The sequence below is a fragment of the Pundamilia nyererei genome, unplaced genomic scaffold, assembly GCF_000239375.1.
Source record: "Pundamilia nyererei isolate P.nyererei 1_Seehausen unplaced genomic scaffold, PunNye1.0 scaffold00012, whole genome shotgun sequence".
In the NCBI taxonomy this organism is placed as follows: Eukaryota; Metazoa; Chordata; class Actinopteri; order Cichliformes; family Cichlidae; genus Pundamilia; species Pundamilia nyererei.
The window spans coordinates 3,093,727-3,109,056 of NW_005187413.1; the positions used below are offsets into that span (position 1 = coordinate 3,093,727).

At 38.9% G+C, this 15,330-nt stretch overlaps 1 protein-coding gene across 1 annotated transcript in view; it reads right to left on the reverse strand.

The window, feature by feature from the left end:
• The window catches only part of LOC102203672 (protein tyrosine phosphatase receptor type G), a 109,475-nt gene that overhangs the window by 48,386 nt on the left and 45,759 nt on the right, over positions 1–15,330 (reverse strand). The window contains exon 3 of the mRNA XM_005724486.2: positions 6,438–6,617. Coding sequence (XP_005724543.1) covers positions 6,438–6,617 — 180 coding nt within the window. The remainder of the gene's footprint in view (positions 1–6,437; positions 6,618–15,330) is intronic.

The following is a 15,330-nucleotide window of genomic DNA, read 5'->3' on the forward strand; positions in this document are numbered from 1 at the left end:
TTAAACATCACTTATTCACACAAAATGGCCATATGGTAATGCACTTTTGACTGAAGGTCATACCACTGAGACTAATGATTTGACAATAATGCTACCTCCTGCTTTAGTCTTTTGAAGCAGACCTTGAAAACTGAAGAGCCTCGAATAAAAACTGTGATAATCTAACAGGCAAAAAGAAATGTCATATTGCAGCCAAGCGGAGAAGGGATACAAAACATACTAACATTTGACACAGGTCAGGAATAAAGGACCGCTCTACTTATTAAGATGAGTTAGTGGCAATAACAAGAAACCAAGACCCACAGCACCATTACAATCAATGCACTTGATAAACTTTGTCATCTCAGGCATAGGCTGAATTGAGAACCATCAAAAGAACAAAAGATTGTATTCCTGCTATTCTGTTGACTGAGCTAGACCAAGTAAACATCAAATCAAGGATGCAACAAGTAATGATGTGGAAAACAAAAGATGATGAATGTGAAGGCCAAAAAGTAATCTTCATGCACAGCTTTGTTGAATAGTTGGATCAATAAAGTATTAACAACCTCACCCTGTGAAAATATTTCAAGTGATGATTTCAAGGCCTCTGAGAAGCTAATAAAAGTTTACACACTGATTTTAAACATGTTCTGAGCTTCTCTTTTATTTATTTATCCCTCTCTCTATATATATATATTTTAGGGTTGAAAGAAATCTATACCTCCATCCATACAAATCTGATTTTCACACATTTCAAAAGAAAAATCATGTACAGTGCTATTCAAAAGTCTTGAGCTGCTCTTCATTTCTTTAAATTTGGATTAATAGGAAATTGGTGCAGCAATTATTCAAAAATGTGGTAAATGTAAATACAATTTATGAGACAAAAAACAGTAACGAAGAGAAGATATAATTTAAAATTGGTTCTTTGCTAAGTTTTCTGTTATGTGTAAACACAACACTTGTTCATCCATTGAGTCAGGTGGGGGGTTTTATGTTTGAGTGCTTCATGGGTCACTGTTAAGTGGCTTAACAAACAAAAAAAAACAAGAAAAAAACCACAGTCCTCTTAATATGGTCAGGAACAAGGACTCTACTGAAAATGAGTGAAACTTTTTCTTTGGAACTTGACTATCTTTTCAAAGACCTTCAGAAAGTCTATTGATGAGACTATTTTAAAAAATAAATAAATAATACAAGAGTGTGGTGCCTTGAAAACAAAATATAAAGAAATGAGTGGCTTTAGATACCGGCATAGTACTATATCTATATTTCATCTTGGAAATGTAATATTTTCAGTAATTCATCAGTCAAGTCAACCTGTCCTCTCACTAAAAATCCAAAAACCTCCATTCAAGTGAAACTGATTAAATCACATTTCATGAGACAATGACATGAATTTGCTAAAAAATAAAATAAAATTAAGTAGACCTCATCTAACTAGCTTTTGCACTGTAATATTCTGTGGCAGTATAGTTTCATGTTCCTGATTTGGACAGTGCTTTAACAATGCAAAATACCCTTTGTACTGTAAACGTCCAAAAATTGCACCCAGCCGTGTTAGTTCCATTTTTGTAAATAAGCACCCCGCAGCACTGCTCGGCTGTGTCAGTGGCCTTGGTTGTCATGGAGGCTAAAAACTCTCATTATGATCAAATGCAAAGGATGACATTACTCGCAGAGAGAAACCGTGCCAAAAGCACAGATATCAATTAGGGTCAAGGTTTTCACACCAGTGGTCCACGGATTTGCTCAGTGGGGGGATAAAAAAAAAAATTAAGTTCACGGTTTGAAGTAGCAGTCAACAAGTAAACTTCAAAATGCATCTGTAAACAAGGCACTGAACACAAAGAGAATGAGCAGAGCAGAGGAGGACAGTAGAGCCAATAACAAAGAAATCTCTGGATCCACTGATAGATGTACAGAAATCTTGGCAGATACTACTGCGCGTAATTTCAGTGTTTGTGCTGCTGTGGTTTGAAATTTGACATTTCAAGTATAAAATCTCTGAAATCCACGTGCTTAAATTCCTGTGTTTAACATGTTCATATGCAATTTTTTTTAATCACTTAAAGATTTACATTTTGATATCATATTGGATAACTTCAGTCTTGCATCACATCAGTGAAATTATATTTTAAAGCAGTTTCCAAACATAATGACCACATTTTGACTAATCTAGTGATTACATGCAAAGTGAAGCTACATGATTACAATGATCCTGCAAATCAGAGTCCCATATTTCCAGATGAGGATTTTCCTGCTGTATGAGAGTAGCATTACTCCCAATGGTCATAAACAACTACAGATAAAACACATTAAAGCAATCTTAAGTCATGTTGTATAATATAACCGTAGTATGGAAAACTCTGGGTTTCCCTGGTCAGTAATTCCCATTACTGCAAAGAGCTAAGTGAGTAGAAGATGAATGATTTCCACATACTGTAAAGTAAAAGATAATTTGCATTTTTTTAAGCACAGGAGAGAGAAAAAAATAGAGCCCCACATAACCGTCTCTACACCCTGAGAGATTTGAGCTCTCCGATATCTTTTATCAAGGTCTCGGAGATAAATTAGCTTTTTAGGGATTTGGCTTTTTCACAATCATCCTTAGGAAAGGCCAGGTGATTTAAATATCAAAGCTTTAACTATACAGCGACTCTTCAAACCTTGTCCCAACAATCAGAAGCAATTGGCTCCTCCAAGCAGCGTTTTAGTATGCTAAAAGCTAAAATCCTCCACAAAGCAGGAGAAGGAAAGAAACAAAGGGTTTTCATGTAGCCACTTCCTCAGTTCATGATATAATTAAGAAATAGCAGTGAACAGGAACCGTAGGGTCAATATAAGTTCAGAAAACTCCCCCCCCCCCCAAAGAACTGCTATAAGAATGTGAGCTTTATGGAAATGTCAGGTGGGAAAAATAAACTTTCATGCATCATTATCAGAAAAGTCAGCTTTGGAAATCTGCAAATAAACAGCTAAACAGCTAAAAGCAAAGAAAAAAAAAATCTTTTTGAGGCTGCAATAAGCAAAGCTGTTTTGTGCAGGATTTCATAAAAAAATGCACTACAGTAGCAACTGCTAAGCAAGGGGATAGATCGATCATACTTTTGGCTTGTGTTTCAGCCAGTGGCACGGGAAACATTTCGGTGGTAGAGAGAAGAATGGATTCAATGAAATACCAGCAAATTCTGCAAGCAAACATGAGACCATCTGTATAGATGCTGTAGTAGGAAAGAGGATGGCTTCTACAACAGGATAATGATCCTAAACACACTTTAAAATCCGCAGTGGAGTATCTCAAGAAGCACAGGCCCTGACAGCCACCCCAACTGTGGATCACAAAAGAAAAGACGGTCAAAGACTCTCACAGAACTTTTGTAAAGAAAAGGGTTGAAAAAGCACACCTAAAATGAAAGACTCTAAGCTGGCTGAAAAATGTGTTTACAAACTACGATACTTGCCAGAAGGGGTGTTACTAAGAGCTGACCATGCTCAGTCTCATGCTTCAGGTTCATGTTTCTCCTCTATTTTGAACAATAGATGATGGAAATCATTACCGTATTTCCCGGACTACAAAGCGCACCTGAATATTAGCCGCACAAGCTAAAATCAGGGGAAAATCCTGTTTTGTACATACATTAGCCGCACCTGACCAAAAGCCACAGGTGTTTCAATGTTGACTTATCATATGTAAGAGAATATGCACAAAGGGAATTGTCAGGAAAGAGATGGCTGTTTGGAGACATCACTTTTATTAATATTTTGAAAAACAAGTTTGCATAACTTTTTAGGTATATGTACAAGTAGCGGTAATTACAAGTACGAAACATGTACTGTGATTTATAAATGAGTAACAAATGCAGTACATAACAATAACCTACAGCACACCAGAAAAATAGATTCAGACTACCTTTTAGGCTCAGGTGCAGTGACACGGCTTTAACAAGAAGAAAAGTCAGTCATTCACCACCATCTTCCTGCGCACTAAAACCACCAAAGTCCTCTCCTCCAGTGTCGGATACGAACAGGGTCAGGATGGCTTCGTCATCCACTCTCCGCTTCTTTCCTTCGTTGTCACTTTCAAAACCAAAGAAATCCTCGTTGTCAGTGTCAGAGTCGAACACCCTCTGAAGGGCCGTGGCGGTGTCCTCCTTTCCATCATGCAGCAGTCCAGCCCTTCAAAATCCGTTGGTGATCGTGGATGTTTTCACACTTTTCCACGCTGTCAGATTCCACCGGTGGAGTTGAGCATAACTTGCTTTTCGCAAGTTTATCGCCGCTTGTCATCCACGCCTCCGGCTGAACGTGTAGCGCTACTTTGAAGTTTGTTTTTCACGCTACTTGTACGGCACTATGTTGCCTGGCGGATGGACACGTGACCAACATACTACTCTTGAACCCCGATACTGTGTGTCTGATCACATGCCCTTCCGCCAGGCAACGTAGTGCCGTACAACAGCGGAACAAACAAAACAAATCGTCTTACGATATGACAAAAATCATGGACAATCCATAGAAAAACCGCACCTGACTAAAAGCCGCAGGGTCCAAAGCTTGTGCAAAAAGTAGCGGCTTATAGCCCGACAATTACGGTAAATAATCCTGCTCAAATTATCAAAGAAATGTATCTGGTTTGAAAATCAGGTCATCTATTACTCACTTTGTGTATTCACGGGAAGAGAAATTTTAACCAAGGGTACCAAAATCTGCAAGCCACTGTATATAGTTAGGGATTCAATTATTTCAACTCCAGCTGATTTTGTAGGTCAGTCTAGAATTTCAATGGAAGGTTTATTTGAACAGTGAGCGACAGGAACAATACCCCCCCCCAAAAAAAAAATTCAGATAAATGCATTTCAAAAAGTTGAACAAAATAAGTATTTGATCAATCAGCAAGATTTATGGCTCCCAGGTGTATTTTGTACAGGTAACGAGCTGACATTGGGAACCTTCGCAACTCGTTACCTGTATAAAAGACAGCAGTCCATAGAAGCAATCATTCTATCTAGATTCCAAACTCTGCACCATGGCCAAGGCCAGAGAGCATTCCAAGCATGTCAGGGACAAGATTGTGAACCAACGCAAGGCTGGAATGGGCTCAAGGTTGCTGGGACCATAGTCACCAACACACTACGCCGAGAAGGACTGAAATCGTGCAGTGCCCGCACAGTCCCCCTGCTCAACAAAGCACGTGTACAAGCCTGTTTGAAGTTTTCCACTGAACATCTTGATCATTCAGAGGAGGACTGGGTGAAATTGTTGTGGTCAGATGAGACCAAAATCGAGCTATTTTGGCCTCAACTCAACTTGCTGTGTTTGGAGGAGGAAGAAAGCTGCATATGACTCCAAGAACACAGTACCCACCGTCGAACACGGAGGTGGAAACATTGTGCTTTGGGGGTGTTTTTCTGCCAAGGGGACAGGACAACTGCACCACATCAAAGAGAGAATGGATGGGGCCATGTCAGCTCTTGAGTGAGAACCTCCTTCCCTCAGCCAAGGCATTGTAAATGGGTCGTGGGTCAGTATTCCACCATGACAGTGACACATGGCCAAGGCAATAAAAGATTGGCTCAAGAAGAAGCATATTAAGGTCTTGTAGTGGCCAAGTCAGTCCCCAGACCTTAATATGGTAAATGGTAAATGGCCTGTATTTGTACAGCGCTTTACTTAGTCCCCATGGACCCCAAAGCGCTTTACACTACATTCAGTCATCCACCCATTCACAGACACATTCACACACTGGTGATGGCAAGCTACATTGTAGCCACCGCCACCCTGGGGCGCAATGACAGAGGCAAGGCTGCCGGACACTGGCGCCACCGGGCCCTCTGACCACCACCAGTAGGCAACGGGTGAAGTGTCTTGCCACAACAACCAAGACTGTCGGAGCTGGGACTCGAACCGGCAACCTTCCGATTACAAGACAAACTGCCAACTCTTGAGCCACGATTGCCCCATCAAAAATCTGTGGAGGGGGCTGACGGTTCGAGTTGTCAAACACGCCACAAAACATTAATGACCTGGAGAGGATCTGCAAAGAGGAGTGGGACAAAATCCCCCCGAGATGTGTGCAAGACTTGTGACCAACTATAAGACTGGTCTGACCTCTGTGATTACCAACAATTGTTTTTCCACCAAGTACTAAAGCATGTTTTGCAAATACTTATTTCATTCATGCAAATGCAAATTAATTTATAACCTTTCTGAAATGCATTTTTCTGGATTTTATGGTTATTGTTTAAATAAACCCACATCTGAAATCATAGACTGATCATTTCTTTGTTAGTGGGCAAACTTACAAAATCAGCTGGGGTTCAAATCGTTTTTTCCCTGACTGTGTAACCATCACATGTCATGTCTCAAAATAGCAGTCGTGGAAATTAAAGATGATTGGTATTGCTGCTGCACTGCTTTTCGAATGAGGGATAAACAAATTCTCTACTGCAAACCTGTCTTTCCAGTGTTCTTCATCGTGGTCTGGTTGGAGGACTCTGTGTTGAACTTGTCAAGCTCCAGCTTCAGGTACTCCTGAGAAATCTGAGCTTGTTCATCTGCAATGTCCACAGGTGATTGGTTGTTTCCGGCACATTCTGGGTATAAGGCTGCCCAGCCTCGAGGTCCATGGCTTCCTGCAGAAATAAAAGACACAAGATGTATGATGATTATGCACAATGCACACTAGCCCCTAGAAATCACATCTGTCTAAGCATACTGGCTCTGACACACACATAGAAACCCTGACAATATTACTGGAACAGCAGCAATAAGAGTTCTGTGCTATATTCACTGAGCTGCAGTGCCTTCTAAATCTGTTCGCACCCCACCCTCCCACTGCAGGGAAAACATGTAAACATTATGAAAATTCATCATCTGGGTAAAGGCAATTCCAGTCTTAATTGTCTATGTATATGATATGCATATCCATAGGAAGCATAATCCCATCGTGCTGCACTAATTGAAATTGAGCCTACAGTGGGCACAGAATTGATGGGCACCCATCTCTCCTTCCATCCTTAAAACAAAGCAAAATATAGAAGAAAATAGGGGGGGGAACCTACAACAAATATTTAAACATATTCAACAGAAAATACTTCAGATTAACCATTAATCTGCTGTGTGTGCTGAAAACGAACTTCCTGTAACATCATCATCCACTGTCTGCACTTTTCTAATCCTCTATCCCCTACAGTGGCGGCGCTACAAAGGAATAATCCACAACCGACAGGGGTCCCCTTGATCTCTTCTCGGGTACAATTGGCCAATGCAACAACAAAAGCTGAGGGGATCAAGGGAACAAGGAAGCATGCATGGATTTTAACTTTTCTGGGTTAACACAATATTCATGATCCCATTCCCCACAGACATAGGGCAACTTTGCTACAGGCTTATGAAAAAGATATAAGAACTCCCCTTCATGAGAAGACGCCGAATCAAGGGTGGCTTTAGGGCTTGCTGCATTGAAATACCTTGAGCACAGCCTCATTGGCTGCGCTCAAGTCTCTTAAAATGATAGTGTGACATTTAAGATTATTTGGAAATAATCAGTGTTTTAACATATCGACCAGAGGACAAATATGCACTTGAAGTGTGTGCAGATCCAGAGAGAAGTTGCTTTATTAATCGCTCAAATAAAAAGGGCCAGGTTCTTAAAAGTGCACTAAAATCAAGGAAATATCTTTGATTTGTCCACCAAATTCACAAGACCACCTACAAGAGTATAGAATAATAAGGTCTGAATAATAGTGAAATATTTAAATGGATTGGAGCTACATTTCTAACTAATGAGTACATCTATAGAGCGGGATTATATTTATCAGTCATGATTGTAGACTCACCAATATATTTGTACCAATATCAAGTCTAATATTTCATAAAATGAAAGAGGACTCCATTATGAAAAACCAGTAATACTATGAAGCAAGTGAAAGCTGCTTGCCAAACATAAATCCCGAAAGGATTTGCATAAAATGGGAGCAAATGTCGACCATGATGCAATACAATGTTACGTGCACAGAAGTTTGTTAAGCCTTTATATAAAAATGTACATTTTTCCCTTATCATGTTTAACTTGTATTTTAAGGTAGTTACTACCTTGCTATCTAAATGGAAAGTGTATCGAGACCAATCTTTTTAAAAAGCAAATTTTTAAATGAAAGTTCTGTAATCTATTAAATTCCCCATCAACAATAAAACAACTGCTTCCTATAACGTAAAAAGCTGCTTGTTACTAAGGCAAACCACCAAATATCTAGCAATTCAAAGTGATTTTATACAGCAGCCACAGCAAAAACATCCTCGGGATCACTAAGCAGTTGGATTCTCATATTGCTTCATTTAAAAAAAAATGAAACAAAACAAAAAAAACAACCCTAATGCTTAGAATCAAGAAATTATTTCACTGGTTAAAGAAAATCCATCTAACTCAATCTAAATCAAGACAACCTTTCATTAGGTAATCTCGTTCAAAATTCTAACAATCACTTCCAAGAAGGTGCAAACCACTGGTTACACTCAAGAACAGGAAGGACAGATTAGACTTAGACAACTCAGAATGATAGGAAGAGAAAAGAAGCAAAAGAACAGCTCATGATTGAAAGCATAACACATCAATCTGTCAATCATATTGGAGGCAATGTTATGGCACTGGCATGCATGACTGCCAACAAAACCAGTCTGTTAACAGAAGTAGAAGGATGAATTCTGAAGTGTACAGGGCTATGCTCTCTGCTCAGATTCATCCAAAAGCTACAAAAACTGATTGGACAGAGCTTCACAGGGTAAATGGATAAGACCCAAAGGACACTGCATAAAAAAAAGTCATGATATTCTTCAGCAGCCAAGTCAGTCACGTGATGTCAACCCAACAGAGCTCGCTTTTCAGTTAGTGAAGACAAGTTGAAGGCAGAGAGATGTTCAAACAACCATCAACTGAAGGTGACTGCAGTGAAAGCCTAACAGAGCATCTCAAGGAGGTTCACTGACAGTCACTGAAAGCTGAGAATTTTCATCCAAGTATTAAAAACAATTCCTACATTTAAAAGGTGTAATTTTGTCCATTTAAGCTGCCGGAAATGGAAATGTATGAAAATTGTACCATGCAATTTCTAAATAGTTTACAGCAATATTTTGTTTAAACCTCTTAAGTTAAAGCTGAAAATCTACAGTTCAATCACAGCTTGGCTGTTTGATTTTAAAATCAACTGTGGTTGTCTGCAGAGGTGTAATTATAAATGGTTTTCAGATTGAAAATTTGTTTGGTTACCAATGTTGCTGATAAAATTACACATTACACACACAATTACACAAGTACACATCTGAGGTAGTCGTACAGTTTGCTACGACTTGCTTCAGTCTCATTTGTGTTTGCAGAAAATGTATGTTTTCTTTGGCACAGCGGTCTGAAATGTCTCCAACTGCTCTGAATGCTTACCATTTCCCTAACTGATAAAAAGCGAGCTATGGGGGCTAGCAAAGCTACAGATAAAAAATAAATAAATAAAAAATCCATCACCCTAAAAACTGCTCTGGTTCTGCAGTGGGCAATTTCAACCCTCATTCTCTTGCTTTCCCGTTCTCCCCCTTTAGTGAATCGTTTCAAACGACAACAAATTTCAGATGTTACTGAGATCCACAAGGCTTCACAGATCTTGATAACATATTTCAAAATGAGTAAGTCACAGAATATAAAAACAACTTTGAATTATTGTTGGTAAGCAATATGATATGCAGTCATAAAGTTCAGGTGTAAATGTTATTAAACTAGCACATTGGATTGACTGTTGTTTCACAGGTTTCTTTCATTTGAAGCGTAAAACTGTGTAATCTTTTGCTAATTTTCCAGTGAAACAAACATTACATCCCATTTACTGCAAGAGAAATAATTCAGCCTTTCAAGAAGAGAAAGGGAGGAGCAGTGCTAAAATCAGATAAGTGCGGGTTACACAGCAGTCGATTAATCTGTCTCATCACCATCCATCAGAATGACTATAATCCTAGCGGTTAAGCCTTTCTCATTGCAGCCTTGCCTCTCTATAAGGCTGAGGTGAAGAAATTTAAAAAAAGGTACTGGTTCCAAAATGCGGTGAAATGATTTATCTGAAACATTACACACTATAGGTATTTTCAACTACACTGAGTACGTGGCTCTGTGAGAAGAGCTCCTGCAATATGCTACATGTCACATTTATTCTACTGAAAATCTTTTGTGCCGTCAGGTAGTTCAATGAGTATGCTGGATTTTATGAGCATATATTTGACAAACAAAAATAAATGACTTGCGCTTATGTAAAAGCTCCTATCTCAGGAATATCTCCAGCTTAAACGGAAAATCACAGCACGGTTCAACAGCTATGAATCACCGCTCACATTTACAGTTCGCCGTGGGATTCAAGAAGGGGGAAAGAATGAAACTAAATGGCAGTTCAGCTGGTAACTGCAGGCGTGATTAGAAGCATGGTTGTGTGACTTTTCGAGACCAGTTGCAAGTTAGAAATATCAAGTTCTTCAGTTGTACAGAATAAGCTAGACGCTGCTCAGATGCTGCACTGATACTAAATTAATAAATACCCAGTGGTATCAAAACAAAAGCTCACAAATGTGATCATATGGTTAAAAAAAAGAAAGAAAGAAAGAAAGTAGCAGCTAAATCATCAAAAAAAATGTTTTTTTTAGTCAGCTATTTCTAATTCTTTGCAAGAAAAGGGATGGTGATGAGTGACAAGTGGCTCATTTATGCAGTTTGGTGTCTTTGAGGGACTTGCAACACACTGCATTCTTAGGGGGCATATTGTATGCAATAACTGCTTAACAATTAACTAATGATTATAGGTTATTATAAGGTGTAATCTTGGTTCAGAAAATTCAATGCACACAGCAGCAAATAAAACCTCTGACAAGAAAGAATAAATAGCCGAACAGCAATCAGCTCGAAACATGCTGAAAAAGCCTCACCAAGGTAAAACTATTTTTATTCCTGCAGGTTTAATGCTAAAATGTCTATATGCCGACATTTTTTTTCTGATGGGTTAAAATGCAGGCTTACTGCTAAAACATCACCTCTAAATATGGATTTTATGTAATCAAGCCTTCATCGGGCTACTTACAATCTTCGCTAGAATTAAGATGGGTGAGGCCTATAACATTCTTCGCTCATTTTTGTTAATCCGAGCTGTTCCGGGCTTAGCTCTGTGTGATGTGACTCTGCTCTCTGCTATCTACTTGTTTTTAAGTAAAACAGGCACATGTTTCTCTCAATCTGGCACTTTCAGTTCCAGGCGTCATCCCATTAACCTTGGGATAAACAGCCGTGCCTGTGCTACCATGGCAATGCTGACAGAATGGCGATTGCCTTGTCATTTCCGTTTTGTCCCCTGCAGTGAAAGCACGCATGCTGTATGCCGGCTGGCAGACCTCCCAGAATTGGCACACTAGCACTTGCAAAAATCTACGCCGATCAGTCCATATGCATGAGTACCACTGACAACAAAACATGGCCAGAAGATAGAAGGCACAGTGTCAGCAGTAAGGAGGGTCACAGCGGTTGTATAGATGGAGAAGCGCAAAAGAAGATCATCCTATGTGTGTGCTGCCTAATCTGTTCAGTGAATGCAGGCGCATCGGATAACATTTCGAACAACGCTCCTGCTGTCAGTTTCAATATGCTGATAACACTCCAGAGGGTGGAGCCGCACATGCTGCAGCACTCAGGAGTATCAAATGTCCAGGTTAGACAAGCGATGAGCTCACGGCTTGTATGATGTTCAGACAAGCCAAAGGAACAGACTGAGTCGCTAATCAGACAACGGCTGCCAAGGATGATTTCTTTTTTTTTCTTGTGTCCTCACAAAATAATGGCGTGGTAACATTAACGTTGTTTAATGCAATATCGTACTGTGTGAGATTAGACCCAACACAGTAAAATCGTGCACATGGTGTACACGTTAAACTAGATTATTTTGGCAACATATTAAACTAACTGAAGCTAAAACAAAGTATATCATTACCAAATACCTAAAAGGTTATGGACCAGCCAATGGACTTGCTCAATATTGCCATTTACAGAATGGTGTCATCAGCACAGCTCATGTATATATACACACATGTTTGTTTGTTTTTTAACCTTCAAATTAAGATACTGATTCACAGTGAGGTTAATCTAATTATACATAGCTTTTGAAGCCTGGATGGGGCCCTCGCTGAGGATGTAGAGCATTTAAGGGTTTCTATATTAAAAATGAACTTTTAGGCACGGCAAGTAAAAAGCACTAGTCTGTCACACTACGTGCATTTTACAGTCCTATCTTCAGTAAACTGCTAAGCCGGAGCTCCTTTGCATAAAACAAACCGACAGACTTTATCCCTTTGTTCCACTTTCCCTGTGTCAGGCAGATCTCCTTACATGCTTCCTGGCAGCTCTGTGACCTAATGGCTGGGATGTGATGTGATGAAGGAAAGAGAGAGCGAGTTCAGAGCAAAAGCTGAAACAACTGAGGGAAGGGTGGGGGGCAAAAAACAAAAACAAGAAAACAAAGCAATTCAGTTTACTGAATGATGCTGATTGTGAGTGTTTAGCAATTAAGATACAAACTCCCACTGCACCAACTATAAGCTGCCAGGAACGGTCTGCAGTTCATTGTCATTTCTTGGATTTGCTACAGTGGGGCTCGGCCTAACACCTTTATTTTCTATGCAATGTGGGATTTTGGTATCATTGTAAAACACAAGAGGCTTCTTTGAAAGAAAGAACAGAGGGGAAGATCTACCATAAAGCTCTGATTGCAAATGAGTCTGAATACATTTGAAACTGTATCAGACAGCATGCAACTACAATCAAAGTGAGGAAACTCATTCTGGCAAAACTGGGGCAGCCAATTTTGGTGACTGACTGTTCCAGTCTAAATGGGGTCATGCTGCCAAAACTACCAATGTTATACCACAGTGAAACAACATTTCAAGCGGAGACAGAGTCCTTTTTGCTGGTGTTCAACAAGAGAAATGTAATGAATAAAAATTGGTACTCTTAGAAGTTTCAATACGTCCACAGATGTCTTACCCAGACATATAATGGAAACTTTCAGGTAACTGGAAAGGTGTTTATGAAAGTGAATCATTAGTTGCAACAATTAAGATTTCTATTTCCTGTACTCTCAAAAGGAGTTTCTTTTCAGAATCCTTTACTGGCTAATCTGCATAAGACGACTCAATTATCAGTGAACCATGAAGGTACAAACCATAATGCCCTCAGTGGACGTCGGGATGCTTCAAAGAAAAGTGAAGAAATACGTGAATAAGAACAGTCAACCCAGGAATTGCAAAACAAGAAAATAATTGCAGTCGGCCTACCCACTTTTAAAACATTTTTCTCAGCGTTCTCAACCAATATCCACTTCTTAGTGAGATCTAGTACTTGTATATCAGTGCAGTTGGCGAGAATGAAAAAAAAAAAAAAAGGCGTCTGGGGGTCACTGTGGGGGTATGTAGAGGGTGAAGCATGAGTGAGTCTTCAGTTACACTTCACCAAATTAAATGTGCATTTGCTTGACCTTGTCAATTCTGTGATGAACAAAGAGGTAGAGGAAAGCAAGTACACCAAAAATGTCTCTGTTCACAGTACTGTAGTGGCACTGGCTCAACTAGGAGAATTAAAGCCTCAGAAAGCTAATACAATATGGCAACAATTGGGCCTCCAGGAAGAAGGGGGAAAAAAGAATCACCAACAAAGCATGCATCTTTAAACTTTAGTTTACATTTTCACAAATGATCACCAGATTTTTATTTTGCGTTTATATGTAGGGCTGTGCGATATGACAAAAATCTCATATCGCGATATAAGACATTTATCGTCCTGACAACGATATAAATCACAAAAATGTAACATTTTCTGTCAATTCTGTGAATCTCGGGCAGCTCGACTTGAGTGAAGTTTTTCCAGCTGGGCATCCTTTACCTGGATTCGAGTGTTTTAACCGATGCATGAAACGAGACATTTTTAGACATAAGTTGTAACGGTCGCCATTTTCTTTCAAAGTTTAAGGTTTATGTGGAAAACAAACAAGCGGACAGCGGAGCCACGCGATGGTTTTACCGTCATTGTTACTAACGACAACCCATATAAACAGGCGCTTGTCCGTCCATAGTGTGGTTATATTTAATATAAGACAAAGAAAGAACTTTAAGAAATTAATACAGTGACCATCAAAACGATGAAAAAAAAAATATTGCCGTAAACAGTTTATTTTACGACACCACAAAACAAACGATAGCATAAAATGAAACGATAGACGTTTTTATATCGTCATCCAATATATATCGTTATATCGAACAGCCCTATTTACATGCACCGTATTTAATGCAGGTGATAGTTGTACATGTTGGTACATGCAGACTCTGAAGATCTCCATGTAAAAAACTAATATAAAAGTTGAGTCGTTTTATAACAGATTAGTGCAACAACAACATTTGCAACTGGTAATTGAACATCACAGGGCTGCGTTATTTTAATCTGAATTTTAAATGTTCAAATGTTAAGATTCTTCAGACGCTACAGAGGAGGATTTTTTTTTTTCAAGCTTGTCAAAAGGAAGAAAAAAGTAATCAAAAAGCAAATAAAAGTAAATTAAGCAAGCAAGCAATTACATTTTTTATTACAGATTAAATCATACCAGGTTTGGTTCCTTCTCATGATACGTTCACAGCTATTAGATTTCTGTAAGTTCAATATATGCAGTGTTTTAAAAAGTATAAAAGTAATGTGAAATGTAACATTTACTTGTAATAGAAGCTTTATTATGAAATAAACCAAATTCAATTGTGTATGTGCCCACATAAATAATTCATTCAACTCTATACTTGGTTTCCATGTTAAATAGATTTACATTTTAACAATAACACTGTAAAAGTAACAACTTACAGTCTTAAAATGATCTAATTAACTGTAGAAATGCATTTTAGCAGATAAGACAAAGTTAAATTGTGCTGCTACCCCCTAGAAAGCATTTGAAAATATTCAACTAACAGACACAGTAAACATTTTTTTCCCCTCTGTGAGAGAAATATTTCATCACTCATTCAAATGACTTACTCAGTTTCAGGTGACTGCAGGTTTCTCCAACCTTCTAAACAGTACTTTAACATAACGACCAAAAACTAGCACCACTGACTAACAATGAGCTGAATTCAATTTTATGATCATTAATATGCAAATTGTCATGACCACTGATCAATGGCCCAGAGTGCCATTCACAGAATGTTAGGAAATAGTTGCAATCACAGCATTGTAAGATGGTAAAAGATGTACCCTTAGGCCCCCTCCTCAGTTAATGGCTTCCTTGACTCCCTGCTCAA